The sequence below is a fragment of the Manis javanica genome, chromosome 12 (assembly GCF_040802235.1).
Source record: "Manis javanica isolate MJ-LG chromosome 12, MJ_LKY, whole genome shotgun sequence".
In the NCBI taxonomy this organism is placed as follows: Eukaryota; Metazoa; Chordata; class Mammalia; order Pholidota; family Manidae; genus Manis; species Manis javanica.
In genome coordinates, this window is record NC_133167.1 from 6,115,266 (window position 1) to 6,134,537 (window position 19,272).

The 19,272-nt window shown below is 52.4% G+C and overlaps 1 protein-coding gene across 6 annotated transcripts in view; it reads right to left on the reverse strand.

Annotated features, from left to right (window-relative positions):
- DGKD (diacylglycerol kinase delta) overlaps positions 1 to 19,272 on the reverse strand; it is a 105,620-nt gene that overhangs the window by 23,283 nt on the left and 63,065 nt on the right. For 3 of the 6 annotated variants that reach the window (XM_073217964.1, XM_036997705.2, XM_073217966.1), the window contains 12 exons: positions 11,923 to 12,027; positions 11,559 to 11,691; positions 10,580 to 10,686; positions 10,099 to 10,224; positions 9,803 to 9,905; positions 8,938 to 9,100; positions 6,316 to 6,424; positions 3,317 to 3,456; positions 2,386 to 2,470; positions 1,286 to 1,380; positions 1,089 to 1,188; positions 740 to 1,013 (listed from right to left, as the gene is read on the reverse strand). In XM_073217964.1, the coding sequence (XP_073074065.1) occupies positions 740 to 1,013; positions 1,089 to 1,188; positions 1,286 to 1,380; positions 2,386 to 2,470; positions 3,317 to 3,456; positions 6,316 to 6,424; positions 8,938 to 9,100; positions 9,803 to 9,905; positions 10,099 to 10,224; positions 10,580 to 10,686; positions 11,559 to 11,691; positions 11,923 to 12,027 (1,540 nt within the window). Of the gene's footprint in view, positions 1 to 739; positions 1,014 to 1,088; positions 1,189 to 1,285; positions 1,381 to 2,385; positions 2,471 to 3,316; positions 3,457 to 6,315; positions 6,425 to 8,937; positions 9,101 to 9,802; positions 9,906 to 10,098; positions 10,225 to 10,579; positions 10,687 to 11,558; positions 11,692 to 11,922; positions 12,028 to 12,275; positions 12,433 to 17,969; positions 17,995 to 19,272 lie in introns of those variants that run through there. The other 3 variants (XM_073217968.1, XM_073217965.1, XM_073217967.1) reach the window with 3 other exon arrangements.

Consider the following 19,272-nt stretch of genomic DNA (forward strand, 5'->3'; position numbering starts at 1 on the left):
GAGGCAAAGAGGTGCGCCGATCAATGTGGTTCGTAGGAAAAGGGAGGGTCACCGGGCGTCCTGAATCCCACGCAGGCCCCCCCACTGCAGCCAGCCCGCCACGGCTCCACCCACGGCTCCAGGCAGCTCACATAGTCCCGACCCCTCCATGCAGCTAGCCCCGCTCTAGCCTCTCTTCCCATCCCTCAACTACAGCCTCGCCCACCTCTCTCCAGGGCACAGGGCCTTTCTCTCCAGGTGTCCTCAGAGCACCCCCCGTCCTGAGCGCCAGGGCTCCCCTCCAAATACGCCCCTCCCTCGCAGCCGCGCCTCTGACTCGGCAAGGCCACACTGCGTGGCCCGCGGCTGCCGTGCTGCACCTGAGGCCTGGAGAGCTCCCACAGGCTGGGACCCTTCCAGGGAGGGAGTCCCTGTCCAGGGACGGGTTTCTCCAACATGCCCCCTGCATGTGCCCACGAGGCACCTTTTGCCCAGTAGGGGGCACCGCTCAGCCTGTCTTCCACTTCCTGGAATGCCAGTGCCCCCTTCACAGCTGGCGTCTTAGGAACAGGCAGCGATGTTCCCAGCACGTCCTTAGGCAGGAAGTGCTGCCAAGCCAGGTGGTCAGGCCGGGGTGGCCTCAGGCAGTCCAGCTGTGTGTTCACAGTGGGTCCCTTTATGTCCATCACCGTGTTCAGGGAAAAATGGAGCACCCAGTGCTTGCCTGTCAAAAACTACCTTGCTACAAAGAGACCAGTACCTTTTTCTGTGTGCTCTATGATCTGGCGGATCGCTTTTTTCAGGCTGTTGGCTCTTAGCATGAGCTGCTCCCGAGGACGGAATATCTGCGGCCGGGAGGGGCACGCCAGCCCCACGGAGCGGTCCCCAGTGGGGCCGCAGCCGCCGCCTGCCCCGTCCCCATCCTCCACCTCCTCGGCAATGGTGGGGGGTGGGGTGGGCAGTGAGGACGAGGCCTGGGACTCATCATCCAGGGTCTTGAGGAGAGAATCCAGCTTCTCTTTCAGCACAGAGCACTGGATGGGAAACGGGTGCAATGGGTGGGGTGCTTCTCTGTCGCTGCCCTCCCCCCGGGGGCCCAGGGGCCAGACCTTCTTGGCCATGACCTCAGACTCCTCCGAGCTCTCGGTGGTCTTCTCGTAGGCCTTCCCCACTCGAGCCACAAAGTCCTTCACCGTTTCGCAGAGTACTCTAGAGGGGGAGACGCGGGGAGACGCTTGTAGAGACAGTCCTGGCTGGGAATGTGTGCAGGTGGCCCCCTGCTCCCCCAGGGTCGGCAGGCACTCACTTGGCTGATGAAATCACCACTGAGTGCTGGTCAGAGGTCAGGATCTTAGAAAGATGAGCCGCAACCGAGTCTTCATAGAAGAGAATTTGCTGCACCTACGATCACCCCAAAACACAGCGGATGACTGCCAGGCTGGGGACTGAGAGCCTCACATGGGGGTCCAGGGACCTCCTCAGCCACGCCCCCTGCCAGCCCAGGCCTCAGCTCACTTCACACTGACCTGGTCGCTAGCGCTATCTCAAAGATTTCAAAAGCATTATCAAGCTGTGGATGGGCGGATCTTAACAAAAATGATGCCAAGGATACCTTAAGCCACTTAGCAGGAGATCTGCCACCAGCAGCTTGTTCTGGGAGCTGTAATCTTGAACTCATTTCATCCATACAGGGTTCCCACTCGGACCTGGCCCTGGCCTTCTCTCGAGGTAAATCCCCCTCCTCACCACTCACGCTGCCCAACCCCAGTAAGGAGCCCTAGCCCAGGGTCAGCAAACTCCACTACTGGACAGACAGTAAATATTTTAGGCTTTGCACACAAATTCTTCCTCCCTTAAAATGTACAGACCATTCTCTGCTCACAGGCTCAGATTTGACCTGGGGGCCATAGTTTGCTGACAGCTGCCCTAGTCCCCTGTCCTTGACCTTCCTGATGGGGAGACAGCCCTTGGCAGAGTCCTCCCTCTGCTCACCCAGTGGGGATGAGCACAGCAACGTGCCCTGAGAAAACCGCTAAATCGTAAGACCCCCATAAAATGAAAGGCAGCTGAACACTCAACCAGCATAAGCGAACCAAGGGCCGCAGCAGCAGAGAGGAGCGGGTGGGCCTAGGGAGGGACCTGGGGCCCCAGCAGGCGTGCACACCGGGAGAGCGGGCAGTCCTGGGACAGCCTTGCCACAAAGGACCCCAAATCCCGGGGTAACCCTGGTAAGCCCCCAGCGACCCCAAAAGCCCGCAGGCAGTCAGAATCCACTCGGCCCCAGCTCGGCTGACCCCGCACCACTAGGGCAGATGTTTAAGGAGTGGCTCGTCACCAAGGAGCAGGGGACGCGGTGGAAACCGGGGAGTAGGACAGCAAGCTCCTGCCACGGGCACCAGGAAGTACCTCAGAGCCCTCACTGAAGTCTTCTGCGGTGGTGGAGGAGGAAGCCTGCCGTGGGAGTTTGGTCTCGTAGGCCATGACGCTCCACCTGCACACACACAGGCAGCTCAAGGCGGGTGGGCCCAGCCCCAGGCCCGCCCCGCGCCTGGTCACGGCCTGGGGACTCGACCTTAAAACATCTCTAACTTCATTTGCAAGCCCTGAATCTGGACCCTGGTCCCAAAACATGGCTTTGCTGGGAACAACTGTCACAAGCTGGGGGCACTGCAGCTCTGCAGAAGGCAGGAGGTACCCCATTAATGCTGCTGCCGGGAGAAATGGGTCTCCCCTTCCTCCAAGAGCTAAAACCCCCCAGCCACCAGCCAGCTCTCCGGGCTGCGTGAACACTGCACAGGCTCCACAGGCATGCCGCCCCGGAAGGGAAGGCAGCCGCAGGGGCAGCTACAGAGCCCCAGGGGCGCTGCTGAAGACCACGGCAGGGGCTGGCAGAGGACCGCAGCGCTTCCCACAGCCAACCTCCCACATCCAGCCCAGAACCAAAAGCAGCTCCCTCAAGAAGGATGCCAAAGTATGGTTACTGTCCCAAACTCTGATCCTCCTGGGAACAGAATCTGGGAGAATGCACTTGCTCAACTATGCAGTGAGGAGGGCTTTGCTGACAGGTGTCAGATCAGGGCTGAGGTGGCCCATGGGGACAAAGCCGCCACCTCCAAAGGCCCCAGTGGGTCAGGGAGCCATGTGAGAGGAGCTGGCCACTGCCTTTTTATAAGCTGACCACAGTTAAAGATACCTCAAAGGAAGCATTCCTGCTCAGGTCCAATATTCATGAGTAACTGCAGAGGGCCTAAGGTCTTTGGGGCCCCAGTTAAGTACCGGCCAGGGCGGCCTGTCTGAGCAGCCGCCGCTGCGCAGCCCTGGGCACTGCCCCGCTCACCGGTCCAGCATCTTGGTGCCGGCTCTTTCCAGCTTCTCCAGGATCTGTGGGAGCTGGGCGTCGTCGTCACAGGCTGAGCCCCAGCCGAGCACGCGAGCCAGGTCATTCCCCGTGCCGAGGGGCAGCACGCCCAGCTGACACTGGGAACACAGCGGGGCAGACACAGCATTAGACGCCCTCCTTTTCACCTGCATCGGAGGCTAAACCCAGTGCGCAGGCCAACCTCCAGCGGCGGGGCGGCTACGTTCTGAGCACAGCCCGCTACATCAGACAGACGGTCCTTTGAATCCCGTAGAAGATTCCAGAGTCTTGTAAGCCCCATCTCTCCCACAGGCACCTTTCTCATCTGTTGCCACATCTTGACAATTGAATCCTCTAGGACCTCCCTGGTCATTTCCAAATTCCCCCTCCTTCTCATTTTCACTGCTATGGACACGGTCCTGTACCTCCTGCTGGGTATCTGAGCCCCTAGAGTGGACCATTCTATGCCTCCCCACACCTCTCTTCACCCACAGCGTCTTACTCATTAATGCCAGGTTCATCCTCTGAAAACACCACTAGCATTTCATGCCACTAAACACATCTTCAGTGGTTTCTAGATCCTACCAAAACCAGGTGTAGGACCTCCACAGTCAGGCCGCCAGACCCGAGCAGGCCCCGGGGCTCAACCTACACCCCTCCACCTGCCACTCCCAGAGAGATGCCAAGCACTGCATCCCCTCCACCTGGAATTCCCACCTGAGCCCCCCATGGAAGCCCGCCAGGCCATGGGACACTCCCTGGACACTGGCTGCCCAAGAGCTCTGCCCCTGCAATCTGACATGCAGTGTGCAGGCAGGTCAGAGGCCCTCCCCAAGCATGGCACAGCACACGGTCACCCACCCCAGCCACGCGGGAGGTCCTGCTGCCCGGTTGGGGAGAGCAAGCTGGAGGGGAGGTCTGCCTCTTCGAGGATGAGGACAGGCAGCAGGCATGAGCAGGCACACCAGGCAGAGCCTTGACGAGGAAGGGGCAGACAGCGCACTACGTGCAGGCACGGGGGTGCCCGGCGGAGAGGCGGCGCCCTGCCTAGTCAGAGGTCGGTCAGGAGGCAGAGGGAGTGGAGAGGCAGTCACAGAAGCAGAGGACAAAGCAGCAGCCACACTGGCCTTCATCCTCGAGCCAAGGGGCGGCCAAGGGACACTCGGCAGGGCAGGTGCGTGAGCCTGACTGCTGTGGGAGGGCCCCTCAGGGCAGTGGACGGACAGAGGCCCAGGGCCAGCGGCACACAGGGTGGCCTGGGCACTCTGGGGGGCAGCACTGGGCCTCCGTGATTAACTAGAAATGAAGAGGGGGCGCGAGGGAAGAATCAGACTCCTCACACCTCCAGCTTAGACGTCCGGGGGGTGGTGTTTCAGATGCGAAGGGACTGGGGATTGGTGGCACTGAGTGGGGGCTCAGGGCTGGAAATGCCAGGCTGGAGGCACTGCAGGCACCCGGGGGCAGGGAGTGGCGGCCAGGAAGAGGAGAAGCACTGAAGGGGGTGGTTACAGGGAAGCCAAAGGAGATGAACGCTTGCTGAACTCGTTTGCAGGGATGAAGACAAACGGCATGGTGGCCCTGTCTTCCTGACTGGTCACAGGGAACTTGTAAGTCATCTGGAAGCCAACGCAACGGAACACGGGACCAAGCATACTGCTGTCATTCCACCTCTAGGGGGCAGCGTTCTCCTGCCTGAGCAGGCCGCCTGGAGGAGGCCAGTGGTCACCTGGGGGGCTCAGACAGCCTACTTTCCGACTTCAGGCCTGTGCCCAGGACTAAATACTGACAACGAAAAGTCTGCCCAACCTACAAAGACCACCAACACTAAGAGTGGGGAAAGAATGTTAAGTCTCTGAAACAATACATGCTCAAGTCAGGTAGAAGATTTTTTAAAAGGTATGTTGAAAGCAACTGACCAACTAGAAAAAATATGACCAACAAGGCACTTTATCCCTAATATAGAAATGATACCAGAGATCAATTTTTTTAAAAAGGTAAATACCCCCGTAGAAAACTAGGCAAAAAACATCAACACATGACTCATTTAAAAATTCAAAGTTAACTGAAATGCTTGACTTCACAGTACTCAAGAAATAAAAATAAAACATTTTTGTCTACTCTGTTGGGCAAAAACTAAAAAGATGAACAATGGCCAGTGTATGGGAAAGGACAGTTTTATGTGGCATCAGGAATGTAAATTAGGACAGCCCCAAATAGTTTGCGGCACATACAGAGATTCAAACCTGGAGCCCTCAAAAGAGAATGTTAATTGGGAAAGTGTGTATGTGGTTTTCACCAGAGTTGCCTCCGTGAAGTACTAAGCCTCCATCAATGGGGGGAGGTCAGCTAGCCCAGCGCTGGCACAGCTCTGCCCAGTGGAAAACCATCCCACAGATCATTTACTGACGGCACCACCAGGTACCTGCCACAGACTGATCGCAAAGCACAGTGGCGATGTGGGTGTGCTGAGATCACAACTGCGTTTCGCATCGTACTACATAAATGCTGATGGAGAGTCCTCAAAGGTAGTCCCTGCAATGTCAGCAGTGGTGCAGGACATGGAAACATCAATGAACTTTTTTTTTTTTAATAATCATGAAAATCTATTTTTAAATTTAATACAAAAGACCACTACTTCCAATGCATCCTAACTCTAACCTGAGGGGCGGGTCTACCTCTGTCTCCTCCTCACAAGCAGAGGCACAGGCAGATTTGATCACGGCCCAGAGCTGGCGTGACAGCAGCCCACCCAGGCTTGCTGCCGCTGGGACATTCAGGGACTGGAATGGTCTTTCTGAGACTCCCTTCCTGCTCTGAAGCTCCCAGGCCTGTACTGCAGCCGAGTCCCAGGCCCCACTATGCCACGGAGATACCTGCTCTTCCCCAGAGACCCTCACTGTGCCAAGACACTTCTCCCAATGGCTCGGCCTCTAACTGGGGCATCGCTTCCCCAAGCTGGCCCCTCCACATCCATGTACCTGTTTGTGAAGACTGAGGCTGTCGATTTCAGAGAGGACCCAGCCGACACTGCCATCCCCACCACAAACCAGAATCCGGAATGTATCGAACTTCTGGAATAAGCGTAAGCTGCAGAGAAAAGGGAGCATCAATGAAACGTGGTATATTCTAATGGACAGATGGTGACCAGTTAGTCCTCGGCTAAGAGGCCTGTCCGCACTGCTCACAGCTGCCCTTCTGTCCCCTTCTGTGCATAAGTCTCTTGGAGGCTTGGGCCCAGGGACGCTCTCAGCCTGCTGGGCAACCAGGGGGCCGCCGGGCACCTGAGAGCAATGGCCTCCCACCTGCATCCTGCCAGCACTGCTCACTTCGCTCAGAGCCCCCAGCTACAGGACTCTGTCCACACTTCCCGGTGCCTCTAGGCCACGCCATCCCCCAGGCAACGTGACCCACCCTGCTCCCCTCTAAACTGCACCTCCACCTCCTGCCTCTGACCTTCTTGGTCACCTTGCCCCCTCCACACAGTGACCCCTCAAGACACCCTGCAGCCTTCTGCTTACTCCTCAGTGGCCTTATCTACATTTTGGACTTAGGGACTACACAGGTACCGATGACCCCGAGGGACCCAAACAATAGCCTCCAGGCTTTCCTGAAGGACAACCCTTGCACCTGTCTACCAGATCACACCACCCAGGTGTCCCATGGGTGCCTCCGCAGCCTAGGTTTCCTTCCTCCGAGCGCAGAGCACCATCAGTTCCCTTGCAATCACTACACGAGCCTCCTACCTACTATAGTCTCCTCGGGACACCTCCATTCTATGCTATCTGCACCATCTTCCCACAACAGGTCTCAGCGGGCATCTAGCTTTAGAAGTTGCCGCTCTTTTCCAGGAAGGGTTCCTCCCCGGCCGGCAGCGGTCACCCTGCCCCAGCTCCTCTGCCCCGCTGCGTCCTCGCCTCCGCACATGCAGCAGCCTCTGCCGAGAAGGCCCCCACCTCGCTCTCAGCCACCAAAATGCTAACTAACTCTCACTTCACGTGCTGGGCCAGGAGACAAAACTGAGACCCCCAGTTGGCTTCCCTGCCCCCTCACCGGGCTCCCAGAGGACCTGCACCCTGTCCCGGAACCCTGGCTGTCCCTCTGTGAGCCGCACACCCTGCAGGCAGGGGCCCAGCTCCTTGGGCCTGCCGCTAGCAGAGTCTGAGCCAGAGGGAGGCCTCAGAGGACAGAGGAATGAGCGGCAGGGCACAAGACGCGGGGCATAAACAGGTGAGGTTCTCAAGCGACAGAGCTGCACCCAGCACTCAGGTCACGAGGGACACGGCCACGCGGGCCCCTGAGAGCACTGGCCTCTCTAGGCCTCCTGCTCTCTGCAGCACAGGTGATACATCAGGCCGGGAATCCGAAAACAAAGGACTGTCTCTCAGTTTTGCTATGAGATTGAGGCTGCTTCCCTGAAACAGGAACTTACTAGCCCAACTTCCACTGCACCTCCGCAGGGCTTCACCAGTCGCCCAGATTCACACTGAACCCCTACTGCGAAGTGGGGGATCTGCACGCACTCGGAATCTACCCTTGCCTCTTTTCAAGTGCTGCCTGGCCTGCCCAGCACCACTCCATGGCAGTTGTTGGCGCCCTGCTGCCATGCTGAGGAATGCCTGGCCTTTGCTGCATCGCCACCAGGGCCGTGTGGTCCCCCTGCTGCCCCAGCGTTTAACTAAAATGATCCTTCTGTCAGCCAGTGAGTGTGCACCTGCGTGCCTGATTCACTTAGCAAGCCCACCTGCAGAACGTGCTGAGGGCTGCCATGAGGAAACGGGTTCTGGAGTCGCTGTGTAAGACTTTCCTCCAACAGCACCCCGGCCAGTGGGGACACGGACTGTGGCCCCCTGGTGGCCGGTGTGCCCACTCCTCCCTGCCAGGCGTTCTGGCTCCAGAACAACACACCACAGAGCAGGTCTGCACGCACGGTCCACTCAAACATCCTGGACAATCTCCCTCACATGCTAGGTGGGCTCTTAGAGCCTCTGCCTTGAACTGGTGTTTCCAAGCAAGTAAGGAGTTAGTTATTGGGCAGAATTTACAGAACAAATGTTTTCTGCAGACCTATACAATGTCCCCAGCCAGGAGGAGCACACCTCCAGTCTCCAGCTAGTGGGCAGAAGGCACCCTTCCGCTGCTGCTTCCTCCTGTGTCATTGGGCATGTGTCAGCACGCCCCCAAGCCAAGCCACCTCTTGCACCCTCCCCAGGTGAAGACTCTCCCTTTGGCCTTACTGGAGAAAACCTTCCTCCTCCGCACCAAGCGGAGGATGAAAAAGAAATGAGGCAGATCTGTAACTGCTGACATCCGAACACCCCACACGGTCACATGCCACACGACAGCACGTCAGTAGGCAACTTGGCTTGAAAGCACACGTGTGCACAGATACAACTGAAACACATGTTTGAAAGTCAGAGGGACACACAACTTTTACTAAGAGTGGGTACTTCTGCAAGTGGCATTTGGGGAGGGGATGGCTGAAGAAAGACATCTTCTATTTCCTACTTTAAATGTCTGTATCTGAGTCTTTTTTTAATAAGCATGTAGTGTCTTCAAAATTTTTTAAACTCTAAGGAAGATATATTTTCCAAGCTTCCCACCCAAGGTGTGGTCCTCCATTCATGAGGTCGAAGACCTGGGCAGGGTTCAGCAGCTGTTTGAACCTTCTGAGGAACTTCACTCCCTGGTTGTCGCCACTTTTTGAGTTGACGAAGACCAACAGCGGGCTGGTGCAGGACGGCGGGCATGTGGCCTTCCAGAAGCCTGGACAGTGAGGACAGAAAAGGCCAGAAGGAACATGAAGGCCAGGAAGGACACCAGGGGTGCTGTCACTCCTGAGCAAAGAGGCACCCGCACGAGTCCCGTGCCTCACATGCACACGCCCAGCCACCAGCGAGAGACTGGGAAACCCATCTTCACATTGCCTTCCTCACCGGGGAGGGAGGGACATCCAGCCGGACCTTCTGTTTGCAAGGATTCTAAATTTCAGAAGACCATGTGCCTCGCTGCTCCGTCTCTCCCTCTTGCTCTCCATCTGGAAGAGCTGATGTCCTTGGAGACCTGTAGCCCGTTTCCTGCCTGCCCCCTAACACCCGTTAACATACCTCATCATACACCATCTGGACAGGCGAGAGCAGGTATGGAAGGCCGTGCTAACCAGTACCTGCTCCGAGGCGGAGCCTCGATGACGGAGAGGCACAACCTCAACAGCTCACATCAAAGGCAGAGAAGACCGACTCGTTCCATTAATGGTCAAGTGGATCCAGTAAAGTCCTGGCCACGAAGTGTGCCCAAGGGCCATCAGGAACACCATTTACCACTTTTGTGCATAACTCCTGCCCCTCCCACCCCTTGGGGAGACTGGCCTGACTCAAAATAACCAATATAACCAACTCTCAAGTGGGGAGGGGAGAATGCATGGAGGAGGCAGGAGGAAATGGCCAGAGGAGAGCGCAGGGTACCCACCATCAGAATCAATGCTGTTGAGCGCAGTGGGAGGGATGACTGACACTTTACACAGTCCCAGTGGGCACTTGGTCAGTAAGGAATCCTTGCATGACGTGTGCACCTGAAACCAGTATACGCATGTCACAAGAGGTCACCAGCATGCTGGACGCACAACTCTCCCAGCCCTGCAGCTGCAGGAGGAGGAGGCACTTTCGGAGTCAGGCTGACCTGCTGTTCCCATCAGGGAATTTGCCAGGACTCAGGAGAGGGCCAGAGTGCACCACGTGCAGCCTGGAGGCTGCGCGCTCACTCACCATGGCCTTGCACCAGAGGCAGCGCCAGTCCTGCAGGCGCAGGACGCTGCCACACGTCTTATCACACACTGTGCACTTGGCGCTCACAGGCAGGTTTCCCTCCAGCCACTGGTGAGGCATGGCGATCTGCAGACCAGGAAGAGACATACTCGAGGGCCACCCAGGAGCCCGGCACCGAGGCGAGGAAGCCCTTGGGCCAATGTGCCAAAATAAACTCAGCCAAGACGTTCTTGTTGTTGCAAGCAGAGGGAGGGCAGGGTCTGTGCCACAGACAAAGCACTGTCCGCACCACTGCTCCTGCGCCAGGCACAGCATGACTCACCGCGCAGAGCTCCGGCAGCAGGCCGGACAGAGCCCCCAAACACACGGCAGGAGCAACTCAAACGCATTCCTGTGCAGAAGAGCACCGAGCACAGGCCAGCGGGGCACACGGGCTCAGCAGCCCCCCGGGGGCCTGTGGGGAGTTTTCCCTAAAGCGTACCCCGTCCTCGTCCTCGATGATGTCTTTCCCGATAGAGGCCAGCGTGGTCCACTTGCAGTTGTTGGTTGCACGCACAGCACACCGTTTGTGGGCCTTAAATTTGCACACTGTGGGAGAATGAACACGTGACCACGTGACCCTTCAAGCCTAGATCATGCCAGGTGCCTCCGGCTTAAGGAGGTGGCCCCGTGTGAACCGCCCTGGTTGGCCAGGAAGGTTGGGAACAATCCATGCTATAACCTAAACTGCCAGGGTGTGCGCAGACTGACCCCAGAGAGTCTAGGCACCTGGTACACCCATGAGTTGGCAGACTTTCTGGAAATGGCCAGATAGGAACCAGTGTGGGTTTTTCGTGGACTATGCATGGTCTCTGCCCCAACTCCTCAACTCTGCCCCCAACACAAGGGCCACCATGGACGATGCTCATGCGCCGGCACTGACATTTGAATTTCATGTGATTGTCTGTGTCACAAATCAATGTTCTTCTTTTAACTTTCTTCAACCACTTAAAAATGTAAAAACCATTCTTAACTTTACAGGTTGTACAAACCCAGGCGGCAGGTGGGAACTGTCCGGGGTCGGCTGGAGCACAGTCAGCTTATCTCTACTCTTGCCCAAACACTGTTAACCCTGCCCTCTAGATTTGGAAGACAATTTTTAATACATTTATCCACAACCTGATTCACCCAGAGAGCTGGCATAACTATACTGGGGCTGAGAGATATTTTTAATATCTTTACCCTCCGTGTCCTCTATATTTCCTCTTCATGTCTCCTTATTACCCTCCTTTTTATTATTTTGGTCCATTACTATAAGAAAAGATTTATCAGGGACTCCTCAGTAGGTAAAATAAAAAAGCATGGAGTCACAGAAATCACCTTAGTCCTGAGTGACCTGGGGCGACAATGTTTGGATTTGTAAGGCTTTGCTGGGTCCAACCTCAGGCTGCCTCTCCCAGCAGGTAACACATCACTCGTACCTTCACAGGACAGTCCGTGGGATGTGACCCCAGAAAGAGCCTCGCGACACACGTTGCAGTAGGTCGGCCTCGCGTGGGAACAGGCGTACCAATTGTGCATCCCTGAGAAATGGTCCATGCTGTACTGGGTGGGCTGGAAGGGGAAAATACAGATGGCGACGATAAGGTGTTCCTCTGAAATGCTTCAACGAGGAGGGCTGGGTCACCGTCTGGTGGGTCAGCCAAAAGGAGGGGCAAGAAGCCTTATTTTATAAGGAACACGCTGAGAAAGTGAGTTGCAGGACTGTATGGTCCATGCATGGAGATACGTGGATGGCAGGATGCTAAGGAGAGGGCAACGGGGCGGGTGTATTCCTCCCTTAACCTCAAAGTGCTCCCGGTTCTGGACCGTCCTCAGGGCTGCAATCCAATCTTCCATTTCTTTTCTGTTATCAGCACACAGGATGAGTTTCCTACACGGAGTGATGACCTAGAGAAAGAAACAAATGTACAGGACATGAACAACAGACAAATACTAAGTTTTATAGCATAAAAACTTTTTAAAAACTGACTGTCGTTGTACATTTTTTTAATGAAAAATGTTTCATTCAGATAGTCAATCAAATACAACATAAAAATGATTATCATGGGTCACTAAAAAACAAGAAAAATCTCAAACCAAAGACAATCACATTTAGTTTCAACATTCACCAAAAATCAACTTAAGTGGACATTTACCAACTACTTACTACTAAGACATGGTAATAAGCCACGGGAAATTTTTTTAAAAGACACAGTTGCTATAGCTCCAAAGAGCTCACAAATTGAGGTCCAGCACTTGAACAGTTTAGGGAAAGAGTCTGGTCCACATAACGCTGGGAATAATATGAGCAAGTCAAATGTATTAAACATAAATATTCTTGTACAAAATCTTTTAATAAACAACAGAGTAACAACCAGTTACTACACTCAGGGCTGAATCATTTGACTGGAAACAAGGTCATGAACCTGGTAATAACAAATGAAAATTCTATTCAAAACACATAAAGACTTCTTATAAATCAACAGAAAATGTTTTTCTTAAAGAAAAAAGGAACTTGCATTTTCAATGAACTTGAATTCACAGAAGAAATACAAAATGACTAAGAATGAATAGAAGATGTTTAACCTCTCTAGCCTCTGGGGAACACAGCTGACTAGTTCTCACTAGGAGATTGGCAATGTCTTAAAAGATGACAATCTGTCACTGGCAAAGATCTATGGGGAAAAAATGGGAGGAAAGAGTTCTCAAGTACTGATAGAGGCTAAACAGGGTATAAATTTTTTTGAGAAAAATTTGACAATGTCTTGTCAAAATTTTTAAAAACCAATCTTTTATTTAATTTAGTTTTATAATGATTCCTGGTTTGTAAATCTGGTTTGGAACATGGTTCCAAAGTCAAATTTACAAAATAACGTTCAGTCAAAAGCCTAGCTTTTACAACTGACCCCCTCCCATCCTGGTTCCCTCCCTTCCCCACGGGCAGCTTTAAAATACATCAGTAAAAGCATGGTTTATCTTTCCACTTATGATATTTGCACACACATGTATGTCCTCATATTCCCCCCTTTTAAAACCCTAGCACACGGCCCATACTTTTCTCCACCTCTGCTGCTTCTCGTTTTTCCCCCTCGCCTCGGCTCCTTTCCGACACACGGCCGCACACAGCTCGACCGAACAGAAGCTCCGGAGCCTTTCCCACCAGTTCCGTAGTAACAGAATTTGATGCTGTTGGAAATCCCTTCCTATTTCAAGTAGGAAAACTGCAATAGTAGCCTTTACACTGATCTTTTCATATTTCTACCAGGGCATTCGGGGGATGAATTCCTACAGGTAGAGCTGCGCTGACAAAGACTGAATGCATGTGTAATTTTGCTGCCTGCGGCCAAATTCTCCTCCACAGGGCTTGTACCACGTCACGCTCCCAGCAGCAGTGTTAGGAAAATGCCTGGCTCCCCACGGCTTCACCAATAAAACATGTTATTTAACTTTGGGAATTTTGCCCCTCTTATGGCTTTCTTTACTTTATATTAGGAACACCCAATTTAACTTATTAAACGATCATGTTTCTTGAACAGAAGATTTAGAAACAGTGTTTTACAGATTATCTCTTACAATTTCCATAAACTACCTACAAAGCTGATCACAGGAAAGGATAATCGCAAATGCATGGCACCACTCATTCTTCCACATAAGCAGGGTAACCAGGGTAACCACGCATAGGAGCCAGACTGGGTGTAGAAGGAGGTAAAGGATGGGAGACTGAAAGACAGAGAAAACAGCCCTGGAGAAGCTGGGTGGGAGGGTGGGAGGCGGCAGCAGCTCTCCTTCACGCTCAGCCCAGCAAACAGCCTGTATCCTGGCACTCCTAACACCCACGGGCCCAGCAAACACGTGCTGAGTGCCTGCCTTAGGCCTGGGATTCCAAGAACATGACAGGCAACGTTCCTGCTCACACGGAACTTACACTGGGCAGAGACAGACAGACAAGGAAACAATTCCGGACACTGACAGGGGCCGCAAACACAAGGGGGGCAAAAGCTTGGATGAGGTGGGCAGGGCAGTCTGTGGGAGGGCTGACTGCTGATGGCCTGGGGTTGGTGCTTAAGGGATTTTCATCAGTAACTGTCTATAAAATCTCAGCACTTATCTATTATTCACTTTGGGGTGAGTTTTAATATTTGAACATTTTTATCAGCATTATAAATGTAGTGACAGAAAGATAATGTACGTCACTTCGCATAACAGGGATTATGAGTTGTGCAACGTGACAGTTACAGAAGAGAACAATGAGACTTCTATGCCCATTCTATTTTAGGTCTTGTTTCTATGACTCCCATGACAACCTTTCCAGGATGAAGTGCCCACCTCATTCCAGAACTCTGCTATGTCATCTGAGAAGATGGGCCTTTGGGAACCACCTTCCACATGCCAAGCGAGGGACGTTTCCTGGAACAGCTTTGTGGATTCTGGGCACCAATGGACAGAAAGTTATAGACAAAAGTGCTATGTTTAAAGACAGTGAGTTAATGAAATAAATGATAAATGACATCATTTGCTAATTCTGTGCAATTTCCCACAGGGAGTAAACCCTGATCACCAGATGAACATCCAAGAACCTGGTTTGCAGCCTTATAAAGAACTCTTACTTGTACCTGCCCGAAGAAGCCTCAGGTCCAGACCTGAAGCCCCTGGCCACTGACTGGCTGGGAAACATGGACAGACAGGCTATCTCCACTCCTCTTCTGGAAAGGGGGCCATGATAAAAGCCTGACTGGGACCGAGCGTCACAGGGCCTAGCACACAATGTTTAGGACACGCCCGGATGCCCTGACGAGCTGCGTCACCGGCAACAGCTGCCTGCCCTCGCCACACCTCCCGGTGCTCATCGCAACACTGGGGCTGAGACGGTGACGTCGGCCCAGCACTGTGTATGATTTAGGGCAGCCAGTACACGAAGAGCTGAGGGGAGCCCCTTGCACGCAAGTGCCGGCCACCATCACTCTCGGTGCTACTCCAGGCTCTGGGCCTGGTGGGAAGGTGTCATCTATTTCATAGACCCAAGGATGACTTGTCCACATGGACATCATCCTCTGAGGCCATTCTGGTGCCGACAGCTGGCCTTCCAGATCATGAGACCCATCACAGAAGACTCCCACCAACTGTGATCAATCTCTGCTTCTCTCTGACTGCACCAAGCCACCTTCGAGACAGAATCCCTATTTCTTAGTTGCCCCAGGACTGGTCATGACCCCAAATCCCTCATCTCGGTCTCCTTGCAAGGCCCTCAAGAGCCTTCCAACCCTGGGGAAGTGCCCCAAACACCAGCTGGCACCAGCAGAGGCTCCTGCTCCTTAACACCCACCTGGGGCCCACACATGGGAGAAGTAACGGCAGGAGGGTCTCCTAAGGAGGAAAGGAAAACTGGAGGCTGTTTCTGAGAGAGGTCTTGGACAGGACTTTCTGTTCCCTGGATATTGGAGACAGAGTGGGCAGGACAGGACCCAGAGGAGAAGCAGGCGCTGGATGAGACCTTTGGGTTATTCCCTCCTAGCTGCTCACCCCGTTCACACGAGGGCAGAAAGAAGGCAGGTAGAGGGGAGATGTGCCACAGAATAATAAGAGTGTGCCTCTGTGTGGATCACGGCCAAGGCTGTTAACTGCTACAAATAAGGAAGGAATGGTGCAAAATGTTAGAACTACCCACAAAATCCAGCCTTCACACAGAAAAATAGACTTTGGAGACCAAAAGATGCTCTATATTTTTCAAGCAAATTTGTAAGGTAAGAAGAAGCTCAAACAAACTCAAGTGATAAACGCAAATTACAAGTTAACTTGACAGGACAAATGAGTGACATTACAGAGATGTAGCCGGCTGGGATCATGACCAGAATACACAGACTTGGCACCAAGGGACAGAGCAGAGCTATACTTAAAGCAAGATGATGTAGCACGAAAGTGAAACACATCCCAGACCTTGAGGTTGGAAAGACACGAGAGGCAGTGAAGCTGAAAGAATGGTGCAGAGGAAGAACAGAGCACATTGTGGGGGCATTTCTCACACGATGCTGAGGGGCAGCACTGGGAGGGCAATACACAGTTGAGTTCTTAGACACTTGCTGGAATTCTCCTAAAGAACTTAGAAATTAGTAAGAAAAAGGCAGCCACACTAACATAAAAATGGGCAAAAGACTTGAACAGTTATTTCAAAAAAATAAGACACACAAAAAGGTGTTGTTCAACTTCCTCAGTCATCTAGGAAGGGGGTGTGCCCCAGTGTGATACACCTTTCACAGTGGCCAAACTGGAAGACAGACAGTATCAAATGTTGGTGAGGCCGTGGAGCAACCAGAACTCCATACAGTGCTGGTGGGAATGCAATTTGGGGAAACTACTTGGGAAAACAGTAAAGCTGAACTTATATATACCCTATGGCTCAGATATTCCACCAATACAGCCAAAAGAAACACAAACATGTATTCTCCTCATCAAGACATGCACAAGAATGTCTGCCTATGGCACTGCTACTCTTAACAGGGCTGCAGTGGACACAAGCCAAACAGCCAGCACTGGCAGAGTGGGCAGATACACAGAAGCACATTAATACAACGGACACAACATCACAGAGCAATGAGAATGAATCATCTACTGCTAACACAATAGCAGGATGAATTTTACAATGCAGAAAGCTAGAACATAGACTGTTTATATAATTTCATTATGCACATATAAAGTAAATTTTTAAAAAGGCAAAACGTATCTGTGCTGGAAGCTAGCTGCTCCTAGTAGCTGCTTTTGGGGAGGGGGCACCAAGGAGGACTGCTGGGGGTTGCTAACGACCTTCCTGCTCCTTGGTCTGGAACACTCGCCAAGCTGCTTGCTTGTACTAGGTATGCTCTTCCATCTGCAGGCTTTACTTCAGTAAAAAGGATGCAGAACTTGGAATAAATTAACATGTTACTGAATCAAAAGAAAAATAGCACAGCTGCCCAGACTCTTGGACAAAATCTGGTTAGAAAACTAAATACATAACAGATAGGCAAAAGATGATGGAAGTGTATGAGTAAGTACGAGAGACTGGGAGAGCTAGTAAAACAGTGCTAGAAATAGATCTTAAACATAGGGGGAAATGCTCAGTCTTAATCATAATATAAATGCAAATTAAAATTACAAAATGCCCCTCCCCTCCTTTTCTTAACTTACCAGATCCACAGAGATCAAGAGTTTGGGACCATGCTCTGCTGACTCTTACACATTACGATATAAATTAATACAACTCCTATAGAGAACACCTGGTGAAATCTAGTAAACTTTAAAATACACACTTTGTCTTAGCAGTAGTGCTTCTATAAATTTATCCCACAAATATGCCCTCCTGAGAACTGGTATTACTGTGTTACAAGTAATTCAAGGTCATTCATGCAACACTCAGTGTAAAGAGAAAAGACTGGAAACAACTCAAATACCAGATCAAGGTTAATGACGAGCTGTAGTCATTAACAGAATACCACGCAGCCACTGAAAAGACAGAGGCTGTTCACTCTTCATGCCTGCAGGAAACAGCCTCCAAGATATACTGGTAAGTGCTCAAGGCAACTGCAGGACTAGCGTGGCTACAGAGGAAAAAGCAATACTAACCCCTCCCCTCATTAGAGGGCTGGGAAACTTTATACCTTTTTATCCTTTTGATTTCTGTGTCACGTATTTGCATTATCTATTAGAACAATTATTTAAAAAACATTAAGCCTTAAGTTTATAATGTATGTCAAAGACCAAAAAAACCAGAGCTTTAGAAGTTGTATTTGAATTAATAACATTTGCTTCCATCCAGAAGATACAAGAAAACACCCAGCAACTCCAAACAAGTCTAAGACACCCGACCGGGCAATTACCTTCTGGTGTCCTCGGAAGAATTTGCCAGGGAGGTGATTAAGCCATAGGTAGTGGTCTTTGAGAAATCAAGGTGAAAAAGGAGATGTGCTGGAGACATGCAGGAGTGATGCTTAAATGGAGAAGGTGGACCCATGAATTCCATACACGCTAGCTGATAAGGGGGTTAGTTAGCCATTAAGAGGGTGTCAGGTCACAGTGACAACTACTGTGCGCAGGCACTCAGGAGTCTCGGGAAATCTGCAAGATGTTTACAAGTATTTTCCAGTTTCATCTTCTCCATAACCTAATGAAGTAGGTCTCTGGGAGGAAACTGTGGCCTGCATAGTGACTTGGCCTAAGTGTCAGAGATACTGAAGTAGGGGGCAGTTCACCAGGCAGGCTGGCTCCTGACCTCTACCCAACAGCGGCTTCCCACCTCGATTCCTGGCCAGACTGCAGGGCGAGCAAAGCCAGGAGTAAAGGAGCTGAAGGCAGGGAAGGAACTGGCACACCCCTAGAGCTCTCCCAGGTTCCCTCAGAACAAGCAGTGCATGGCGTGTCACATTTCCTTCTTGGCAGGGAGACCAGCCTGGAGACCAGTGCAGGGATGATAGGGACATCTCACTGAGCCATCTGACCACAGCCCTTCCCAGGCTGACCAGGTTCCCAGGAGCTCAAAATACGAGGTGGAAAAATAACGTCTGGAGGATGTCAACAAGGGCAGCTAGAGACTCGCCAGCGACGTGGGATTTCAGATTGATGTGGACATGCCTCTCATTTGCAATTGAGACCTTAAATGACACAAACCTGAAGATCCTGTCCTTGGTCATGCTGGAACCACAGGCCAAACCAAACAAGCTTACCAATAATAAACATGAGGCCCTGAACCCAGGACAGTACAGAGGCTGTGATGAGCAGGCGTGGCGAACACAGCTTGGACCGGGCACTGCTCGGATGCTGGTCGGATACATGGATCCAAAGCAGAACACCAGTAACCAGCACACCTGGGCCTCGGGGAAGGCGATCAGATGTACTCTTCCCTACTTCTCTGGCTAAGCACAACGAAAACCCTGGACATTCGATATAAAAACATGACAAGACTTGGAAGGGTGGGGGGAAGACAGCAGACCGACTAGGGGCCTTGGGGCTGGGGAATGGCATGGGGCTCAGTCCCCTGGGGTCTCTGCCTCGGACATCCCAGAGATGGAACTGAAGCCAGCAGCCAGAAACACCAGTGGGCACAGAAAAAATTTCAAAGCCCACCAGAGAAGTCTGCTCTCTCCAAGGGGCAGCCTAACGAGACAGGAATCACAGTAGCAGAGC